Source organism: Eupeodes corollae, chromosome 3 (assembly GCF_945859685.1).
Source record: "Eupeodes corollae chromosome 3, idEupCoro1.1, whole genome shotgun sequence".
In the NCBI taxonomy this organism is placed as follows: Eukaryota; Metazoa; Arthropoda; class Insecta; order Diptera; family Syrphidae; genus Eupeodes; species Eupeodes corollae.
Genome location: NC_079149.1, coordinates 80,348,405 through 80,371,017, shown reverse-complemented (window position 1 = coordinate 80,371,017; position 22,613 = coordinate 80,348,405). Strand labels below are relative to the sequence as shown.

At 33.1% G+C, this 22,613-nt stretch overlaps 1 protein-coding gene and 1 long non-coding RNA gene across 3 annotated transcripts; both read right to left on the bottom strand.

Moving 5' to 3' along the window:
- Positions 1-1,796: 1,796 nt before the first annotated feature.
- Positions 1,797-17,170, bottom strand: LOC129949239 (RNA-binding protein 39). 2 transcript variants are annotated; one of them, XM_056060567.1, is made up of 6 exons: positions 17,026-17,170; positions 16,845-16,969; positions 7,626-7,708; positions 7,232-7,570; positions 2,553-3,096; positions 1,797-2,493 (listed from the first exon to the last, which is right to left on the bottom strand). In XM_056060567.1, the coding sequence occupies exons 2-6, from the start codon at positions 16,896-16,898 to the stop codon at positions 1,858-1,860; spliced, it is 1,656 nt and encodes a 551-aa protein (XP_055916542.1). In that variant the 5' UTR covers positions 16,899-16,969; positions 17,026-17,170; the 3' UTR covers positions 1,797-1,857. The 2 variants fall into 2 exon arrangements, with proteins under 2 accessions (XP_055916542.1, XP_055916543.1); XM_056060568.1 differs by lacking the exon at positions 17,026-17,170 and having other exon boundaries at positions 16,845-17,011.
- Positions 9,734-16,838, bottom strand: LOC129949240 (uncharacterized). Its single transcript, XR_008782017.1, has 2 exons — positions 16,672-16,838; positions 9,734-16,594 (listed from the first exon to the last, which is right to left on the bottom strand). It is a non-coding gene; the product is annotated as an uncharacterized LOC129949240 (long non-coding RNA).
- Positions 17,171-22,613: the final 5,443 nt, after the last annotated feature.

Sequence of the window (22,613 nt, the reverse complement as noted above, 5' to 3'; positions counted from 1 at the left end):
AAACTGAGAAGTCAATGCTTGTAAAATAAGAATCAAAAGCTTATATACAAATATGTGATTTAAGATAGTTTATTATGCTTCTAGCAGAAACCGCTTGCCGAGATTGTCCTTTGTTTAACGGTTTTTTTCTTCATGAGAACGAAGAACCAAAAGAAGTCACACATATATTAACAGTTAAAGGGTGTTTTTTTAGGAGATAAAATCATTATTTTTGCCCGAGATGCGGTTTGGCTCTACTTTCCATTACCGCAGCACAAATTTCGACTCGCGATTTTTTTTACTTGATAGATATGTGTGTATTTATTTCTATTTTAAATTAATATTCAAAGTTCACTTTTTTACATACAAAACACGCAAAAATGGTTGATTTTGACATTTCTTCCATGTTTTTTGTTCAGTGTTACCATACGTGCTTTTTTTGTTGGTGATTTCTTTGATTTTAGTGCTCAAATGCAAAAAGTACTTTGCATATACCCAAACTCGCACCCACCCCAAATCCTATAGTGATCCCAAGCAGGGGGCATCATGCCCCCCCCTTACATACCCAGCTGTTAGAACGCCGTGTTATCAATTTCAAAATTTGTTTTGGGCTCAAAAAATGAAATACAAAAAAAGTAGGGGGCGACTTTCCATTACCGCAGCACGAATTTCCTTCTGATTTTTTTTTAAAGTTAGGTAGGAGTCTCAATAGAACATGTTTTAAATATTAGGGCGAGGAAACAACTTTAAGTCATAAAAAAAAATATTTTCTTTTTCGGACTTAACCCTACTTTTTTTGTATTGCATTTTTTGAGCCTGAAACAAGTTTTTTTAATTGATAGCACGGCGTACTAACAGCTAGGTAAGTAAGGGGGGCATGCTGCCCCCTGCAACCCCCCTGCTTGGGGTCACTATAGGATTTGGGGTGGGTGCGAGTTTGGGTATATCCAAAGTACTTTTCCATTTGAGCACTAAAATAAAAGAAATTACTAAGAAAAAAAAAAAGTATTGCAACACTGAACAAAAAACAGGGAAGAAATGTCAAAATCAACCATTTTTGAGTGTTTTGTATGGAAAAAAGTGATCTTTAAAAGTTAATTAAAAATAGAAATAAATGTTTCCTCGCTCTAAAATTGCTATAGTTATTATTTATTTGCACATATCTATCGAATAAAAAAACCGCAAGTCGAAATTCGTGCTGCGGTAATGGAAAGTTGAGCCAAAGTAGGGTTAAGTCCGAAAAGAAAATATTTTTTTTTATGACTTAAATGTTTCCTCGCCTTAATATTTAAAATTATGTTCTATTGAGACCCCTAACTAACTAAAAAAAAATCAGAAGGAAATTTGTGCTGCGGTAAAGTTTTCGTCAGCACTGAACAAATAACTCAGCAGCTGTCACTAGGGTACTATAGGATATTTTGGACAACATACTCAGGATAAGGATTTAAAGTTTTCTTATAAAATATTAACACATAGTTTTGGTTTGAATATATTCGGCCTTCGTTGCAAATTTCTTCAATGCTGTCCTTACTAGCTTTACTAGAGCTGAAGAATGGTATCCATCAAATTTTTCTAAACATTTTTCTTTTTGATTTTACTGATTTTTCTTAGTAGCATTGCATAAATTTACAAACAAAATAAAAGCTCTTGCTAATATTGGTCGAGTCGTTTTTGAAAATTATAACAGCAAAAGTAGGTTTGAGAACTTTTTCGGAAAAATATTCCTTTTTAAATTATAATCAGAAAAAAAAAAATTCACATCCTAAGACTTTCCTTTAAGAATTGTAGTTTTTATATATTTAATTTAAAAATACAAATTATTATTCAACTGTGTTTTATTTTGTTTTTGATTTATATAATCAAGTTTTTTTTTTATATCTATTCCGCCGCTTTTCTCGTAGTACTTAGCAAATTGACTGCAGCAAGTGCATCTGGGAAAAGTGTATGATAGTTTATAAGTGGTACATATGCTGCAGTAATAACACGTCCCGCAAACCATCTTCCATGTAAGGAATTAACAGCCAAAACAGCTGTGGTTATGCTTGGGCATTTAACGTACACATTTCCAGTAGGTGAATCTTTGTCAACATAAATATGTAGGGTTCCACCATGCTTATTGCACTCGTCCAACACATCGTCCCTAATTTCCACTTCCCAAAAAGGATTAGTTTCTTTTTTTGGATCAAACATATTGGACAACATGAAACATTGTGTAGCTATAGTAGGGCTTTGTGCCTGTTGCTGCACTACTACCGGTTGTGGGGCAGTTGCTAACAGCGCATTTGCAGCTGCTTGCGGCACAGCTAGGCCAGCACCTTCTGCCAGTTTAAACATCAACTGTAATCTGCCAGTTGCCCCGAGGTCAATACCACTGCGGTCCATTTCATCTGTATCAAGAGAAGTTGTGTTCATATCGAGACGCTCGGTAACATTTCCCACTTTCATTGGACGGCCAGCTAATTCAAATCCATTAAGTTGTTCGAGTGCCTTCTTTGCGTCGTCCGCGTTGTGATACTTTGAAGAAAATAAACCATTAAACACGGAACTTAAATTAAGTTTCCAAATAAACTTACCGTTATAAATCCGTACCCTTTGGAGCGTCCAGTTTCTGTATCGGAAATCAACTGAATGGAATCAATTTTTCCAAATGGTTCAAAGATCCCACGCAGCATTTCTTCAGTTATATTAAAATGCAAAGAGCCGACATACAATCGCATCGGCCCTGTATGCGGTTTAGGAGTAAATGTTGGTACAGCATTGGCGATGCGGTTTTTTTCGGCTTGGGTATGTTGAACGCAAATTGGTATACCTAATAATTTTTGGCCGGAGAGTCCCAAGGCCAAGGCAACCGATTCTGGATCTTTGAACTCAATATAGGCAATTCCTTTGAATCTTTTTGTTTTGTTGCACGTTATAAGTCTTACATCACGTACTTTCCCAACACTTGAAAAAAACTCTTCTAAGTCTCTTGCACGAATACGCTGTGAAAGTTGCATACAAAACACTGTGCGTGCATCCCTCTCCTCTGGACTCAAATCAGCTCTTGGCGAATGTTCTCCTAATCCATTTGGGGGTGTTCGGCCCCGTTTGAATGGCTTTGGTGAATAACTGCGGCGTCTATTAAAAGATACAAACACAAATTGTATAACAATTCATTATTATGATTAAGATCAAGAAGACTTAATGTGTAGTCATAACAAAATCTCGTGGCAAATAAAGGAAAAACATCTACTTTTAAGAGACATAGAATGAAAAACGGTTTTATCTTCGGACTAAAACGCAATAAAAAGCACCTAATCAGAACCAAACGCAGGCCCAATTTACTAAATGCAGTAATGTCCTTGTCGGTAATAGAAGAAGAAAAGGTGCTGTTCTCCAGTGGCCCTTCGCAAACAAGACCTGAATCCATGATGCAACTAAGTTGGCTAAAAAGGGTTTCCTAGATGAGTTATGAAACAGGTAGCCGAGTTCATAAGATTCGGAATCAATATCAGATACACCGAATATGAGTTAACCTCTCCTGGACCTGACGAAATACCAGTGGAAGCGTTAAAAGCTACTTCGCGAACATGCTTTCAAATTCTGTCTGATTATGCATAACAGCTGTTTTAAAGATGGGAACGTTATTTAGAGCTGGAAGACTTATTTAACCCTGACTTCCTATCAAAGTACAAACAGGTTCTGATAGCAGGGCACATATCCCCAAGTCAACAAAGATTCAGAATATACTACACAAATTGACCAACAGGGAAACCACTACTTAATGCAAATGTTTTTTTGGCAGACAGAAACCCCTTTAATTCTGCTAGGTGTCGAGACATGCTTAATGCGCTAAAACACATTCTACATCCCGTCTGTAGCAAATTATGGAGGATTACCTTAAAGTCCGTGAACTGGTCTACGAAACACAAAAGGTCCAGAAGACGACTCAGGGATGAATCCGTCGACCTGATTTCTAGAATATTTCGTACGATGGAATACGATGCATTGAAATACCTGAAAATACCTTACTGATAGGGTTTCCTGATGGAATTACAGCGGTGATAACGGCAAACCACTTCCATCAGAAGATTAATGGCAATCAGAAGAAGGCTCTTTATATTAACCACTCCTCGTAGTCGTAATAGTGACATCCAACATTTTTAATTAGGACACCTAGAAAGTAAACATACAACAAACATCGTAAATAGGTACTGAACCTTTCAGCTAACTCTTAAATCTGAGACAATCATTGGATTTTACAATGATTGTCTCACTTTCAAAAATGTCCGATAAAAAAAAAACCTTTTTTAATTTCAGTCTGGATCATTAGAAGGGTTTTGTTTTATATTGTGCGCGCACTGAAGGGGTTATGAATACTCTTATAATGATTAAACACAGTGCGAGCAATTAGGAAAGGAGGATATGATTAGAAAGGAGAAACCGATGCACATTGGTTTTGAAAGTCTGCACACTGTAATGAGTAGGAAATATTGACCTTAGTAAAGCATTCCACATTCGTGCGGTTAAAGAAAAAATCTCTGTACTTAACAGAAATTGGGTTCAAGGGTAAACTGATGGGCTTTCTTAGCAATACGAGTATTACAGTTGAATTGTTTAAGGGGAGGAATGCAACTGTTTATTTCAATATAGCATTGTTTACAAAAATAGCGATAAAACAATGACAGGCATGAGACCTTCAGCGGTGTTCAAGAGACGCAAATGTCTCGATAAGAGAACGATCTCCAATCATTTTTAGAGCTCTTTCTTCAATTCTATCCAGAAGACTCAAGTGCGTTATTGGAGAACCAATCCAAATAAGCTTTGTAAATTATAGCCAGATCAGAAAGGGTTAAAAAACTTCTTGCATCTTCGGAGAAAACGTAAACACTTAAACGATGAAAGTACCACTAATGGAGGGGAGGATTACGCTTTTGCGACAGTAGACAGCATTGAGTTTTCGAAGCATTAAATTCTACACTGTTTTTCCCAATTAACAATGCTGTCAAGATCATAATTTAATGAGCTTATATACGCTGCCGTTAGTAGTCCACATCCGCGAAATAATTTAGTGGGTAAGAAGTTTCAAAAAAAAGATCATTTAAAAAAATTAAGAAGAGCGTCGGAGACAAAACGGAGCCCTGGAGCATACCAGCGTTTATTTTGTGAATATCAGATTTGAACCCGTCCAATACTACTTCAATTGAACGATCCGAAAGGTAATTTCTAACCGAACAAAGAAGAGATTCATTGATACCAAAAACACGCATTTTCCATAAGAGAGCTTAATGCCAAACTCTATCAACTGCCTTTGGAATATCAAGTGCAATAATCGTACTTTCTCCAAAACGATGTAAAGATTTGTTCCACTGTTCTGTGAGATAAACTATGAGATCACCAGTGGACCTATTGCAACGAAAGCCATAGTGCCGGTCTACGCTTTCAAGTACTGAAGGAGTTATGTCACTCATTGGCAGCACCAAATTAACAGCAAACTGTGCGGCAAGCAAATTGGCTTTATCAATCGAGCTTACAAAAGAGATTGTCATTGAAAAAGAGCGTAGGAACTGACGAAGACGTAGTTTTGCGCATTTTTTTTTTTACAAATTACCAGAAATTTTGACTACCTTTAACATTGTAGTAATTTTTGCCGTAATTTCTGGACATGCAAAAATGTAATGCGTCGTATTTGTCCGTTACAAGTCTTTCTAGCTTGTTTGAACTTGTTCCGCTTTTCCTTATTAGGGTTGGCTTTATAAATCCGGAAACTTACATCTTTGATCCTAATAACCTCTTTACAGCTCGAATCAGACCATGCGTTTTTTTTTAGGTTTTAAAGATTTTACCCTATAAATAAAATTTCTCATTCCACAAAGAATTAAGTTTGTAACCATATCTGCGCTGGATCAGTTAAAGTAAATAAAGATATCGTTGAGGCCGTTCTAGTTGGCTTTCTTATATTGCCATAGGGTTCTTGTAGGGTTTTTCTCTTTAACTGGGGTTTTTTTGGTATGAGAAATTAGCAGACATGACACAATGGTCTGATGTGCCTAGAGGTGATAATACACTAAACGCATATTTATTAGGATCGGAGGTAAGAAACAAGTTTAGAGTGTTGGCGGACTGCTCTACAACGTTAGGAATCCGGGTTGGCTCGTCAACTAACTGAATCAGGTAGTTTAACTCAGCAAAATCTCGACACACCTCCCTTCGGATGTTGTCTGACCAGAATAGCGCAGCCACGAAGAATTGTGTACATTAAAATCACCCGTAACAACGATCTCGCTGTGCGAAAAATGGGATAGAGTCGAACGCGCATTGAATTCGAATTGCTATCCAGACTTGGGCTACGATAAATAAAACACGTGTCAATGATGCGCCTTTAGATGGTAAATTTAAACCACATATAATTAAAATTTGTGTTGTGCACTGACCATATTTTGTTAGAAGTTCATAGGCACCATCATGCCATATACGACTAGATCATGATGAGAAAAGAATATAGGCACTAAGCCATAACCGAAAAGGTTAAACTCCGAGTCGTCAGTGGTTTCATCAACCTGAGTTTCGCTCAGTGCCAAAAACAGCTGGCCTGTTCAAAACAGTATGAACGTATGCAGCATGGACGTTTTTTCTAGGCCCACGAATGCTGCTATACTGAACACAAAACTTACCAGTTATTACAATAAACAAAAACACAAACAACTACAAGACAGTTATCTATGTAGCAAATTTTATTTGAGCACGAAAACTTCTCAGCTGCAATTTAACATTAGTGCTATCCTTTAATGGTAAATTTAAACTGATCCGCTCCTGAACCCCAACAAAAATTTACCCGCAATTTATCAAGTAAATATTTCGCATAGGCTGTTATGTTATTAACAAGCAATACTTGCAGTAAATATGCGAAACAATTGTCATGTCGAAGTTGGATCTACCGGAGATATTACCAAAGAAGCCACTGTTTACAAAGAGATTTATATTTGATTATCTTAAAATATGAAACGTTAATAAAATGTAATAATTGATGTAATAATTTAAAAAAAAAAACTAAATAAATCTTTTTCTCTACTTCTTGGCATCAGCAAAACTTTTTATATTGATAGTTTTGAAGTGTGTTTTTTTTCACTTTTGTTGGGTATTATTAATTTTGAATGCACATTAAATCTTTATATTTTATTAAACTAATAATTTATATTAGTTATAATTAAATGATAACAGTTACTGTAGTATTTGTAGAAGCTTTAACATTTATATAAATTCAAAAAATTACCTTTTATCCCTGGAATTCAATCTCTGTGATCGACTTCGACTGGGTTTTTCTCTGATTGGACTAAGTTTTCTTTCTTTAGAACGGCTTCGTCGTTCTCCAGATTTACTTCTCCTCCTTTCTCGATCGCGAGGTCTGTTGGACTTACGATCTCCTGACCGACTCCTTCTTCTATCACGGGATTTACTACCTCTCTTTTCTCGGGACCGTCGTCGTTCTCTGTCCCGAGACCTTTCTACAGATCGATAACGTTCTCTGTCTCTATCCCTGTGTTTGTCTTTATTTCTATCGCCTTCTCTTATATAATTGGCTTTGTGCTTTTCCCCACTTCTTGACGGGCTTCTGTAAATTCATTCAAATCATTGGTTTGTGTTTATTCACAAAAAAGAAAACATACCTTGATGATCGGCTACCCTTTGCATAGTCATCCTTTCGTCCATTGCTGCTTTGAGTTTGGTTAGATTGCTGTCCAGTTTTTATCTGTTAATACTCAGTAAAGGTACACCAATGACGTTCAAAATACGTCAAATAATTTTTGAAGGATGAAGCAAATCGAAGAGTTTAAATTAGTAAAAGATCATTATGATTTTGATTTTTGTTTATATGAAGTTACTTTTCGTTAATACAAATAACACAAAATACTCTGAATTAGTGGTGCACTATGACTCATTTAAGCGTGGTTTTAAACGCTAAGAAAAAAATTTTTCTTTGGAGTCTTTGCGCTTCAATCCTCCCTGCTGCCCGGACGAAATTTGTCAGGTATCTGAAAATCAGTGGCATTTTGAAAAATGATGGGTACAAAGGATTCAACATTTTTGCATAAAAGGAAATATTGAACTGTTTTTTCCGAAAGTGTATTTTTCTATGTTTAATTATTATTATTTTTATTAATATTCGTTATGGAACATTCACAAGTATTTAAGACTTACCGAAAATTCCGGCTCATGTGTAAGTATTTAGAATGACCAATACAATCAATAGCAAATTGAGCTTAAAGGATTTCTGTAAAAAATATTTGTACCCTTGAGAAATGTTCATAGTTTGTTGTTTCTTTTTCGAGAATAGATCAGTTCTAGGTATGGTATACACTTTTTATATTATTTTTATGCAGAAAGTCAGAGCAGCAAACATTTTTAATAACCTCACACATACAAATTAATAAAAAAAGATATATTAAGTTTGAAAAAAAAGGAAAAAGTAATGCAACAAAGCTAGAAGCACAATTAAAGTGTAGAATTATTCATTTTCGAAGCGTTAGGAGGAGCCAATTTTTTAACAACAAATTAGCTTTTAATCAATATCGAATTTTACGTTATTTTCGATATCTTTTCTTTTTTGAAGAATTAAAAAATGTATTACATACAAATATTCAAAAATTCACTGGCGTTTGAATGACAAAGAAACTCGAAACTGGTACTAGAAAGTACGACTCAATTGTCAACAAAAATACTTGCACAGGAACTATTTGAGTTCTTTCACAAAAATGAAGAAGTCTTTGCCAAATCAAAAATGAATCTCTCTCTGAGTAGAAAGATAAAAGCCAGGAATTTTGCGAGCCATCTTTTCTTTAAATTAAGTTTTGTTTGTATCAGTGGATCCAACTGAGCATTTTAATGCCAATAATTGTTAAATAGTGATGTGTTCCATTTGTTTATAAAATTGTTGTGTTTTTAAAAAATAAGTAATATTTCGAGTTTATCTGCCTTTTCCCATAAACAATACACATAAGACATAAACTCTGAAATCTTTCTATGAGAAAAAACCCAAAACATACATTTATACTCAATTAAAAACAAAGGAATAAATAGATAAGATAAATATTAATATTGTAATGGTAAGAAATACACGCATTCCATTATTGTGCATATAAACCAGTAATATTAAAAAATAAAAGAGAAAGGGTTGGAACTCACACCTCAAGGTTTCAAGGTGTTCTTTAATTTTGTGTCTCAATTTCCCCAAAAGCTCAAATATAAAATATATTGATGGCAAAGAAACGAAGCTGAAGAAAAATATGTTGTTAATAGGGAATGGTTTCAAATATATAGGGTCCGGCAAAAAGATCTCCCATTTTAAATGGCAATGACAAATAAATAAACAATTTAACAGACAAATTTGATTGAATTTTTAAGTTGGACCCAGACTTTTTTATGGTTCCTATTAAACTGATTTAAGTTTAGTTGGAGTAAGGTCTCAATCATGTGACAGTAGCGATCCGCATTAACTGTGACTTTTTGCCCATTTTCTATGAAAAAATTGGGACCTAACACACCAAATTCAGCAACAGCACACCAAACTGTCACACATTTTGATTTATGATTACTAAAAACGGCACGTAGACGTCTATCTATCTATACCCGGATTAACATTTTATCTAAAAATAGCTTTAAATATAAACGTCTACGTATTGATTATGTGCATGCTTCATCATCAAGCTGTTTGCCAAATATGGTTTCAAAAGCATGCTCGAAAATGAGAACCCCAGCTCGTCAAACATGAAGCAAACTCCATTTTTTTCAAGCACTCACTTCGTACGAAAAAAATAAGGACTTTTGTATGTACAAAACGATATTTCAGGAGTATTTTTGAAATTTTAAAAACGTTTTCTGGCAGACAAAATATTTAAGAAGTTTCCAGAGATCTGAAAACTATAGCCACATTTGATCACAGAAAAGGAAATCTATCTTCATTCCTGATAGAAATAAAACAAATTTTTTTGAAAATATAGTTTTTAAAAAATCTAATAAACTTAAATAGTTTGAAAATGAATTAAATATGAAAAAATCCTCGATTTTACAATGACCCCTTAAAATAATGCCGATCATCAAAGTTCGCTATCATTGGAAAAAAATTGAATTATTTAAATTACTAATATTTAAAATATCCAATGCCATAAATTAATTTCTATAACAATCGTGGAATATCAATGATTCTAGTTTGAAATACAAATTCAAATTTTCTTAAATTAAAGTAAAATCAAAGAATAATATTTTTTTTTGTATCTTTAAAAACAAATGTCCGCATGTTCACTGGATGTACTTCTAATATTTACAAAGATTTGGTTTTTTAAATTGTAGATTTCTATCAAAAGTTCATCGGCGATTAACTTAATTTAGCGGCTTCAATGAAGCCCATGTGCTGCTTTGTTATGTTGACTTCGAAAAACATACATACTTGTAAAGATATTTAAATTTGCTACTGTATATTTTTTTATTTTTCTGCTCCGGAGGGAAGAACATTTTTAAGATATAAATATCTCGTTATCACGTTTGGTAAAGAGGATTCAATGAAATCCACAAAGAATAAGTATTGATCATGTTATCGGTTGTTACCGAACGCATTTCCGTGACTGATGAGACATTTTTTGCAAACAAAAATTTTAAACTAGCCCTATAACGAATTCCATCGTAATCGGAAACTTACAAATTCCAAAAATCCGTTCCTAAACCAAAATTGTATGAGTTTTTCCACTACGATTGTATTTGGTAATATTTTTATTTCGGGATTCGTAAAAGTTTCCGATTACGATGGAATTCATGATAGGGCTGTTCAATGGGCAATATCAATATTTCTTGATGAATAACATATTAAAAAATTCAAAAAATTATTCCAAGGCGAACATTTTTAAGATATTAATTATCATTATCACAAAACACCCAATCATGTATTTATAAAGCGTTACAATATTGGAATTGTCAGGCCTTGGGTTTAATGCCTATTTTACCTTCTAGATTTTTTAAAAATATGCCTTTGAAAAAGTACATGCAAACCATGGTGGAGTAGACTGTAATAGGCTTTTCACACCAAGCCCAAAACTAGGTTTTCGCAAAATTATAGGTTTTCGTCAAAAACCTGCATAGAAAACTCAAGTTTTCTCATACATTTATGGTAAACCAGAAGTGTTCTTCAACCACAAGTTTTATATAAAACCTCTCGAAAACTAGTAGGAATTCAAAGTTGAACTAAGCAAATAAACCTTTCAAAACATTCAGCGTTAAATTAATTTACACCACCACTATGTTCGACGCTTTCTTACTACATGGAAAAACACTTTCCGATAACTCCGTTCAATTACAAGGGTTCGGGAGATATAAGAAAGGCGGTAAGGTCATTTGTGGAGGAGAATAAGTATGAAAGAAAATCTCTGGTGGAGGCTCTGTCGTGACTGGATTGGAAAATTTGCGCCAAAACATTCAAACAATGTGGGAATCGTTGTTCCAGTAAATACAAAACAACATTGGGCTATCGCCCCTTGATGGACAGCGATGCCAACATCAAGAAGATCCTCAGTTCATTGGACAAGCCAGGCGAGTCCTCAAAGAAAGAAACCAAAGAGATAGTCATACCAGCTTCAGTGATCGCTCTGGATGAGTGTGATTTTGGTACGAATCTGGAACTTGGAATTGACCTTTTCTGCTCCAGCCATAAGGACCTACGCGAAATCGTTCAAAATTTTCTCATTCATCATCTTCACATTTGGCCAGCAGAAGCAATAGTCATAAGCACAGTATTTTGGATTGAATTTGTTGTGAAAGAAGAAGAAAATGTTTTAAATAAAATTAATTTTTATTGTAACAGTTTTGTTTGCTGTTGATTCTATGATATATTTTCTAGACAATTAGCTTCTCCTTAGTGAATTGTTCGGACCGGATGAAGTTAACAAAGATGATAGCTGAAGCCAAGCGAGCTTGTAGTTCTTGTTGGTTTATGTCGTGAGCCCATTCCACCCGTCCCCAGAACTTCAGTTCAAACTCTTCTTCGAGACGAGCTAGTGTAACTTTTAAATCAACTTGAATTGGTTAGAATTCATTTTATTTTCACAAATGATTTGAGAAGAGCAAAACTTTTTACTCACACATTTTTACATCAATACAAAATTTGACAACCGGTGTTAAACAATTTTAATAGTCATATGAAAACGTGTAAATGTTCGGTGTGAACGATTTTCGGGTTTTCGAAAACATTTTGCCGAAAACCCGGTTTTGGGTTTGGTGTGAAAAGGCTAACTCAGTTCTACTGTAACTACACATCTCTGCAACGGCGTAAATGTAGGCAAGAAACACCTCTAAGTCAGCAAACATCGTGATTTTTTTCAGGAATAGTGAAATTTGTTCTTAAAACGGAAACTTTTCAATATGCTAAAAAAACAAGTGGTGGTCCACTCTTCGAAGAAAATAATTAGAATATTAACTGCATAACGAAAATTTCATGCCAGTATATCTTGTATGAAATATTTTATCTTGCCTCCTTCGCTTTTCGAATAACTTTGTCAAAAATAATTTTTTCACGAAACTCTTATTAAACAAAATTAATAAGGACATTGAAAACGGAAATACTATTAAATAAAATGAAACTTTCTATTACAAAGACAAGAACATATTAAGTTTGTTTTATCTAAAAAGTCTTAATATTTATTCAATTATAACCTTTTCATATATTTATATGGAAATATAAATCCCGAAACGTGTAGCGATTTAAAAAATTCGTTTTGGTATAGGTGTAACACGTTTATTTTATCTTTTCCATAAAATTAAAGATATTTGTGAAACAAATATTTTGAAAGAGCAACACTATTTTCTGGAAAAAGAAACGGGTTTAAACAGATTACGTTAATGTTAACAATTAAAAAAATCTTAATTGGCTGCATCAAATCGTAAAAACAACCACAAATAAAAAAACTTACTGAATTATAATAATGACACAATTTACTTTAAAATCCGATTTTAAAGCAATTATAAGAAAGAAATGATTACAAATTTAACGACTTAAATTTGGAACGTTTTTCAATAAATGAGTAATTGTTTAGTTTAAGTTTTGTTACAGTGGCCTTGAATCATACATTTTTGTTTAAGAATATCAATATAAAAATCGAGTCTCGACAATTTAAAAAAAAGTAGTTTTGAGAAAAACCAGTTTAAAATTATAAAAATCATTATTTACAGTAACTATACACTTAAGGGTAGCACTTGAACTATGCGTACATTTTAAAAATTTGCGAATTTTTCGAATGTTGTTTATTTAGTAGTCCCCATAAATAAATAGAAAAAAACTCAGAGCTATTTTAACAATGTTTAAAGACTAAATATAATAAAAAATTAAAAATTTTTAATCAAAATAAGGTATGAGGACTTTAGAAAGTCAAGTATTTATCAAACATGTTTATTGAAAAACTTGGGAAGAAATGAGAATATTTAAAAAAGTAAAGTATGTTAATAATTTTATTTATGATGTTTCATTCAAGTTTCAGCACAATGAAGCACTCGTACAAATACTCAATACCAGGATAAAATCATTGAATACAAAGATATCATTTTGTAATTGCTTATAAAAAAACATGTCTGAACATACAGTCCCTGGCTATATTATTAGACGCACTGCAATTATTCGCTATATTTTTAACGTTAAAGAAAGGATGTATGGTTACATTTTTATGCAAGATGGAGCTCCATGCCACACAAACTTATTTGAAGGAAGAAAACATTTCTCTGTTGGACTGGCCGGGAAACAGCCCTGATATGAACCCAATTGAAAACGTGTGGGAGCTGATGAAGAGGGAAGTAGCTAAAGATGCGGTCACTTATTGAAAGAGTAATTCACGTGTAAAATTATCACCCACAAATGCAGGAAACAGTCAAATCATGCATTGACAGTTTGACGCGCAGAATTAAGGCTCTTATTAAAGAAAAAGGAGGTTCAACAAAATATTGAAAAAAAAAAACAGAAAATATTAATTTAAAAAAAAATCTTTAAATCTATTGCTTTATTTCCAGGAAGTAGTATATTGCATACAAAATAATTTAAATGCATTATAATATTTGAAAACCTGATTAAAATAGCTGGAAATTTAGATTTTGCATAAAATCTAAAGTGCGTCTAATAATATGGTCAGAAACTGTAAATACATTCAAATTTTTAAATGATATGATTAGATTTGATTTTGCCTTCATTTAGTTTTATCTTTATAAATTATAGTATTTCAATCTCTATCAAAAAGTTCTTAGAGTCATGAATATTCCCAAGAAGTTCTTTTATTTTCAGCAGTCAAATTCATTTTAGTGACGTTATATGTACGTATTCAATTTTAAAAAATGTATTTTGTCCGGATTCCAAATAATTGAACAACACTCCAATAGGTGCGAACGATCTCAGAGTGCAAGTGTCACTAAAACTGAAGAATTTCATTTCAAAATACCGAACATAGAATTTGATTAAGAGATAATATATGAAACATTTGACTTAAAATTCAACCCAACACCTGAGCCTTTGATTTTAAGTAATCTGGCCGATTCATTATATAGCTTTTTAGAGGCTAATTAAAAGCTATTTGATTTCATATTCAACTGAAAAACAAAACAGAACCGCATATTGAAAAGGTTATAATTTTAGTTTGCATCATATCTCAAAGTTAGTAGTGTCCTGTTAGAATGCAATGCAATTCTTATAATTCCTTGTAAATCTAAATATTTTTATATCGTTGTCAAATCTTATCAAAAAGCGATGGACCTAATTGACTACTTTCAGGAACACCTTAAAGGATTGTTATACCAAGAAGCCTTAGAATCTTTACTAGTTTACTAATTGGACGGTAATTGAAAACCTAGTTTTTCGTCTTTTAATTAAAAAATCATACTAATGTAAGAAATCGTTCATTAGTTGAGAAAATGAACGCTAGACACTAATTCAATTTTTTTAAGTGGATAGCTTAAAAATAAGATTAAAGAATGCTTTAAAACAATTTATTTAATTTTAATCTTAAGCCTTTAGAATCATAATTACCTCCAAATTTATGTTGACTTTAAAATACTCGCATTGTTTATAAAATGTTTTAATAAATACAATTTAAGGTGTAATAATTAAGATACCATTTTTTGAAAACAAGCTGTTTTACGTTTTTTTAAGGATTTACAAATATAGATATGTTTGTTTTGTGTTTGGTAACTCGAAGTTTACATAATATAAAACTTCTTAAACCCTTATCTTTGGACCTAAAACAGTTACAAGTGCCAAATATGAAATACATTTTTTGTCACATAAAGTTACATTGACGTAACTTTATTGGAAAGTTGACTTGATAGTTAGTGAAGAAAAACCTCCATAACCATCAGGTCAATTTCACTTATGTCAAAATAACAGCTAATCACATTTTTTATTCAACTGAAGGCTGAACTTTATTACTATGTGATTTATTTATTTTCAGCACAATTCTATTTAAAACTTTTTTTTTAAAAGGGTTCTTTGTCAAATTAAGAAAGGAATAAGTAATATTTTACTTAAATCATAAATACAGGTCGAGATGGAGTTGCAGCTTGCCCCGGAGGAGTGGAGTGTAGACAATTTTGTTTTTGGTAGTTGTTCAACGATCATCACCGAGTTTGAAAATTATGACACTTAAAAAACTAACTAGTTGCCTTTGTCAACATTTTGCGTTCAAATAACGCAGTTGACTGCAAATAAAGTCCCTTATGTTGCCTGCTGTTTCTGTCAACAACAAACAAATTTTTCGAATTCTTGGAATTTGCTAGAACGACTGTTGTTATCAAACTAACATCAAAAATAAAGAAACAATATCTTTAGAACTTAAAATCTAAAATTTAATAACAAAAGAAAATGTGAACCTGCTCTTAACATACTTGAGAAAGTTTAATACAAAATTCTAAGGTTAATAATTTATGTTTTTCTTTAACAAAAACATGAAAGCAAAGAGAAATAAATAATTTATATTTGTTTGTTGTATTTTTTAGGTAAAAAGGTTAAGTCAAAAAAGAGAAAATGTCCATATAACCACTAAGTGCTCCTCTAATAGTCTCTCCGTTGATAGTTCTTTAGGTTTTATATACTACTGAGCTTAGTTGGCGATTGTTATAAACCATAACTAATTAATAATTCCACAATGATTTTAGGATCTCGTTCAGATGTAAATGTTTTTAAACGACAATGGGTAAAGATTTCTAACAATAGTTAAAAACAGAACAGACCACGTGTATAGTCAGGACTCAGTATGTATTTTGTTGTGTTGTCACAGCAAAGTGTATTTTTGATTTGTTTATACTCTTGTGATAGACATTTTGAACATACAAAATGCAGAAACAATTTAACTGTTCATTATTATTCATTTAGCCTACAAATGAACATTCGAATAAAACTTTTTTATCATTTTAGAGGTACTCTTTGTGTCTATATATACCACTACATTATTATCAATCTTTTAATACTTAAAACATAAAGAGTAATCAGTTAAAACACTGAACACAATTGGGGCATTCAGAAGAACATTAAGAATAATACACCACATCTTCCAAACTAAATCAATATTCTAATGTTTGATGTAGGATATCCTCTTAGTTCCTTTTAAAAGCGCTTCGAAATCTGAATAAATAAATTTACAAAATATCTCCATTATATTATATTATCGATGCCTATATCCAAAAGTTAACAAGTTTTACCAGCTGATTTTTGTTGCAGTTCTATAGACGAATAGATTTTATGTAATATAGAAAGGCCTTCTTGGTCGTCAGTTTGAGGGCATCCTTATAAATATTATACCTCATTCAATTCAATGAAGTAAACACAATATAAAACATTAACAATATACACAAAATTAATCAACTCCACTTACGCCCTTTTGATATGGCTCTTCCAACATGGCTTCTATATCAAAATCATCAGCCATTTTAGCAGATTATGAGCAATTTTTGTTCATACAAATTAATAGTAGAATGTAACCAATTTTCGTATCGGTTTCTGGAAAAAGAACGTTAACTTCAAACAGATCAAAAGTTATGAAACAAAAAACAAACCGATTTTTGTTTTATTTCTAAAAAAAATATTTAACAAAATTAATGCGGGATTTAATTAAAAGTTTATTAGAAAATGTGTTAAGCGCGGCGAAGACAAAAATAAGGTGACTCAGTCGATACGTCAAATCTTGGAACGAAGAAATGTGAAGATGCCAAAACCTCCGGTAGCCATCTTGTTTATTTTTTTTCAAACAAGCTTACAAACAGCTGATTAACGATTGAGGCGTATGTATGAGTATATGAAAACACACACATATGCAATCAACGCCACCCCATTAATAAGTTGCTTAATTTTTGTTCGATTTCACATTTATAAATTAATTAACATAACAAATCCAACTGTGTAAACAAATTAATAGTTTTTAGAGAAGAAATTAAAATGTAGGCTCAACTTAGATATGTGCAAATAAATAATAACTATAGCAATTTTAGAGCTAGGAAACATTTATTTCTATTTTAAATTAATTTTCAAAGTTCATTTTTTTACATACAAAACATGCAAAAATGGTTGATTTTGACATTTCTTCCATATTTCTTGGTCCGTGTTGCTTTTTTTGTTGAGGATTTCTTTGATTTTAGTTCTCTAATGCAAAAAGTACTTTGCGTATACCCAAACTCTCACCCACCCCAAATCCTATAGTGATATCAAGCAGGGGAGCAACATCCCCCATTACATACCTAGCTATCAATTAAAAAAAAACTTGTTTTAGGTTCAAAATATGCAATACAAAAAAAAGTAAGGTTAAGTCCGAAAAAGAAAATATTTTTTTCTATGACTTAAAAATGTTTCCTCGCCTTAATATTTAAAACATGTTTTATTAAGACCCTACCTAACTGTAAAAATCAGAAGGAAATTCATGCTGCGGTAATGGAAAGTCACCCCAGGATGTATTCAGGCAAACCAAAACCAAGCGTAGGTCAATTGGGCTTTTGACAGGCTTCTTACCGATCTTACGATATTTTAAGATATCATAATATGTCATAGAGCGTGACCTAACGTAATGTACCGAAGGGAAGACCATAGAGGACATATATTATCTAGAGTCCCGACTTAATGGGTTTGCTCTCTTTCTGCCTACAAGCTAAATTTGGAGGATTTTGTGTATAAGGATAAGCATGTGTTAGTTGTCCCGTGCATTTCTTATGGGACCAAGCCATTATGAATGTAGTTGTTATGGAATTTGTGCCCATATTGCTCAACCGCAGGGAAAAAAACTACGAGGTGAACTCAGCCGTTCAAAAAAGAGATCCGTTGAATTTAAAAATTGAAAAATTGATGCAATATTTTACGAAAAATTAATTTTGCAACATCCTTTTAATGAAAACTGTGCTAAAAATAATATTTGACTGCTTTTGGCAAAAAAATTCTATGATTTTTATTATTATTAAAATTTTTCATAAAAACAGAACAAATCATGAAGAAAGTATAGGCGCACCATAGAACTGCAATGCGAACGTGGCCCAATTTGAGTTGTTCCCAGTTTTGACAGATCAACAGCGAGGTAAGTATTTTGACAGCGAAAATTAAATCAAAAGTTGTAATCGGCAAGTCCCAGTCGAGTTGAGCATATGTATGATACGAGCAGTATCGAGTTCGTCGCGCATAAGTTCACGTTCATCAAGTCGTCATCCAATTCGAACTCATTTCCTCATCGCCTTCGTCCTCATCATCAAGCGATAAAGTTGACGATGCTTGAAGCACTAAATATAACAATAAGTCGGCCAGCAAAAATGCTTTATCTAGCAGCGGAAAGAGTGGTGCACAGAAGCCAGGCGTGGTATTTTGCAATCAATCCATTCCACCTGCCAGACGCAAATCGCGAAGTTCAGGAAAAGTTAATCACGAAGTTAAAGAACTCTGGTGTGTCCAGTGCTTCATCAAGCATAGATGATAACCGCGGATACAGTGCTATTAACATGAGCCACGAAGACCTGAGTGATATCAGCAAAAGCATTGAACAATTTAAGAAATATGACGAGATCTTGAAGGCGAAACAGGGGATTGCCTTGAATTGAGTAAAGAGGAAGAGGCCAAGAAGAAGGAGGAAGATGCTAAAAATGAAATGGATTAGATCATAATTGTATCATTCCCAAAAGAAAGCTCGTAAGTCGATCCATAGATTGAAAAATTGTGGCTTATTAAGTCGTTTGAAATATACTTTAGGGAATTCTTCTATATATGATTTCCGACTGCCGTCATTTTAGAGGTGCATTATTATCTCAGCAAGTTGCTTCAAAATCGACATTCTGTTCAGCTACCTCATCTACGTCATCTGTATCAGCCAACTAAGTATCTCTGTCGTCCTTCAATGGCAACAAGATAGTGAGACATTTGTTGCTACAAGCTTGGATTTACATCTAGAAGAATAAGATTAAGAGAGTTGACCATGATATGAATGCATCGATTCGTACTAACACAACTGATCTCCTCGAGTTGGTCGAGTTGGCAGTTTCTGTTACTGCTGTTAAATCGTTCTAACACCACTACGGAGCTGCTGGGAGGAGAGCATTAGCGTGGACTATTGAATGGCAAAACTTCAACTTGCATCCTTGACTTGGTGGTGTTGTTGCCGCTGGTTTTGTTGCATTGAATGCAATTGACTATTATTAGAGATGTTGAAACCTCCACCGACAACGCTTGCGAGAGCTATGCTGTTGAAATGTGCGTACAAAGACAATGGCCAGTATCTGTTGTTAAGAAAATTGATGTTATTTAGTAAAGAGAAATATAATATTGTTGCACCTTCTTCTGTAATTTGACTTACTTTTTATTCAATGAACTGAACTTGTATATATTCTTTTCATTAAAAAGGTTTTTAGTCTAAAAATTATCAAATTATATCAAATATCAAAACAATTAACAAAAACCCATTGTTTTGTTTTGCAAAATTGATTGTCATTTTTGACAGGTCACAAAAAATTACATAAGTTTCTTTTTAGCCCAATCCCCCATTTTGCTTTTTTTTCTCCACTCACATGTATTCACCGATAGCGAATTTGAGAGAGTTTACCTCGAATTTGAGAGAGTTTACCTCGAATAAAATTTGAGGGTGTTTCAGGTAGGACGGGTACCGTTCGGCACTCTAGATAATATATTTCCTCTATGGGGAAGACACTGCTGCTGAGCATAGATTCTGTAACAAAAAAAGCGTGACAAAACAGAAAATAGGTCTATTCGGCCTTTCAGCTTGAGATATTTACAATTTAAAGCAAATACAAAGCCGTAACATTTCAGATCACCTCATAAAAGTAATTTTTTTTCTATTCAATATCACAAAGTAAGTCATTGTGGTTTAAGTAATAAGGTGTTTATGTTTTTGTATTCAAAGCTCTGAATTTTGAATTTTTAAAACATGTTCTACACATTCTCCGAGCAAAAGTTCCCACTAATTGACATTCAAAAAAAAAAATATGGTTTAAAATATTGTCAATTAGAAAATTTAAATTATTTTGTATTAAATAAATAAATAAAATGTTGAACAAATTTGCTACCAAATATTTACCCTCATTGATAGATAAACTTACTTTACAGAACACTTAAGTTGTTTTGAGATTTGTCAATCACACATCATATTAAAAAATCTTTCGATCATGCATAATTTGGATAAGAAAGCGACAGTGGTGAAGACAGTATACTTTTATTTCTATGAAACAACTGTTTTGATCTGAAATTCAATGTAACATTATAAATCTTTTAGGTAAGCATTAATTGATTATTTTGTTTAAATTAATATTTATTTTTATTTTTAAATTTAAATTTGTGTGCTTTCCTAAATTGTATTTATGTACATACTACCCAAACGCAAAAAAGTTGGGCGACTCATCAATTAACACATTCATTAAATTTTGTTTTTCCCATGTAATAATATTCATTTAGTAATTTAATAAGATTTTAAAAAGAGCATAGCTCCAGTTTGACTCCTTTTCAAATAAAGTTGAGAGCATAATACTTGGACTATCTCTCTTTTGAATGCAAAACAGTTGGACTTTGACTATTTAAGAGCGTTGTACTAAACCGTTATTAAAACAATGACATGCAACTGATTTGTTATCCATAAATCTCTTGTTTGATGCAAGGCAGTAACAGTTTAGAGTCAACCATGGTGCGTTGTGTTGCTTTATTAAGTGATCTGAGCAATCAATCGTTGATGCTTTCAAAACGGGACTATCAATCTATAAAATAGCAACAAATTTGAATTTACCTCGTTCATCTGTTCGGAATATTTTATCAAAATTCCAATTTTGAAATTGGTAAAAAAAACTGGACGCCCACCGATAACAACGCCTCGAGATTGTTGGGTTTAATTTTTTTTTTTAAATCAACGAAAAACTGCCGCTGCAAAACTGTGGAATGGGGGAAAGAATCAAAAAAGTGTTTCGATCGACACTTGTAAGCGGGCAATAAATAAATTTGGATACAAGTTTTATAAGGTTTGTTTAAGTGTAATTTAAATAAGAGCAGCATAATTAGTGAAAACCATAGGCCTAAGAAAAGCCTCTGTTAACACCTAAACAGAAGAAAAGGTGACTCGAATGGGCGAAACAACGCAGAAACTGGACTTTAAGCCAATGGCGTCTGTTATTTGGAGTGATGAGTCCAGATTTGAAATTTGTGTGGGGAAAACGAGTGATAAGAACCGCCAAAGAAGCTTTTCACAAAGACTGCGTCAAGAAAACTGTCAAGTTTCTAGGGTCTTTGATGATATGGATGTGCATGTCTGGATTGGGTTTGGGCAATTTAAATTTTGTGCAGTGAAGTATCAAGATATCCTGGAAAATGAACTTATCCCATCGATACCAATACATCAATCAACTAACGGTGACTTAATTTTCCAAACAAAATGGTGCTTCTTGCCATACGGCTAGGTCTACAATGACGTGGTTATCTGCTGGAGCAATTCCTTTATGGGAATGGCCTTCCAGCATAACTGACCTTTCACCGATTGAAACGGTGTGGCATAAAATGCAGCAAAAACTGCTAAAAGTACAATGGCGGAATCTTCAAGACCTACGAACTCAAATGACAAACATTTGGGAATCTTTTGGTAAGAATGTCAAAAACTATTTGACACAATGCCACGACGCGTAGAAGCCGTTATCAAGTCCAAAGGTTACGCAACAGCATGGTAAATTAAAAATTAGGACAACTATTCTGCGTAAAAACAAGTAAATCAATACATACTTTGTTGGTGCTTTTTGTTATATAACTGAAATAAATTGGTTTTTATTGCTTTTTTATATTCAAAATTAATAAATCTTAATAAAAATCCAAAACTATAAACGTTTCGGAAGTATAAATATTTGAATTTCTCTTAAAGCTAGGTGGCTTTTAAATCGTCATTTCTTATGGAAACTTGAGTCTTTTGAACGGAATTCAAAAGAGAGCTCTAAAAATTATAGGTGACCGGTGTCTAACTGAAACTTTTGCATCTCTCGAGCACCCTCGAAAGGTTTCATGTCTCTCATTATTTTATTGCTACTTCCATAAGCAAAGATCTAATTAAATAGCCAATTGCAATTCTTTCCTCAAACAAATCAACCGTAATACTCGTTCTTTTATGAATGCCCATCAGTTTACCCTCGAGCCC

Excerpts from the sequence above, each read along its gene's own strand:
- LOC129949239 (XM_056060567.1), bottom strand. The coding sequence starts at position 16,898 with ATGGCTGATGATTTTGATATAGAAGCCATGTTGGAAGAGCCATATCAA. Across the intron at positions 7,571-7,625 it reads AAGGGTAGCCGATCATCAAG|AAGCCCGTCAAGAAGTGGGG; the intron begins GTATGTTTTCTT and ends ATGAATTTACAG. Across the intron at positions 2,494-2,552 it reads AAGGGTACGGATTTATAACG|TATCACAACGCGGACGACGC; the intron begins GTAAGTTTATTT and ends TTTTCTTCAAAG.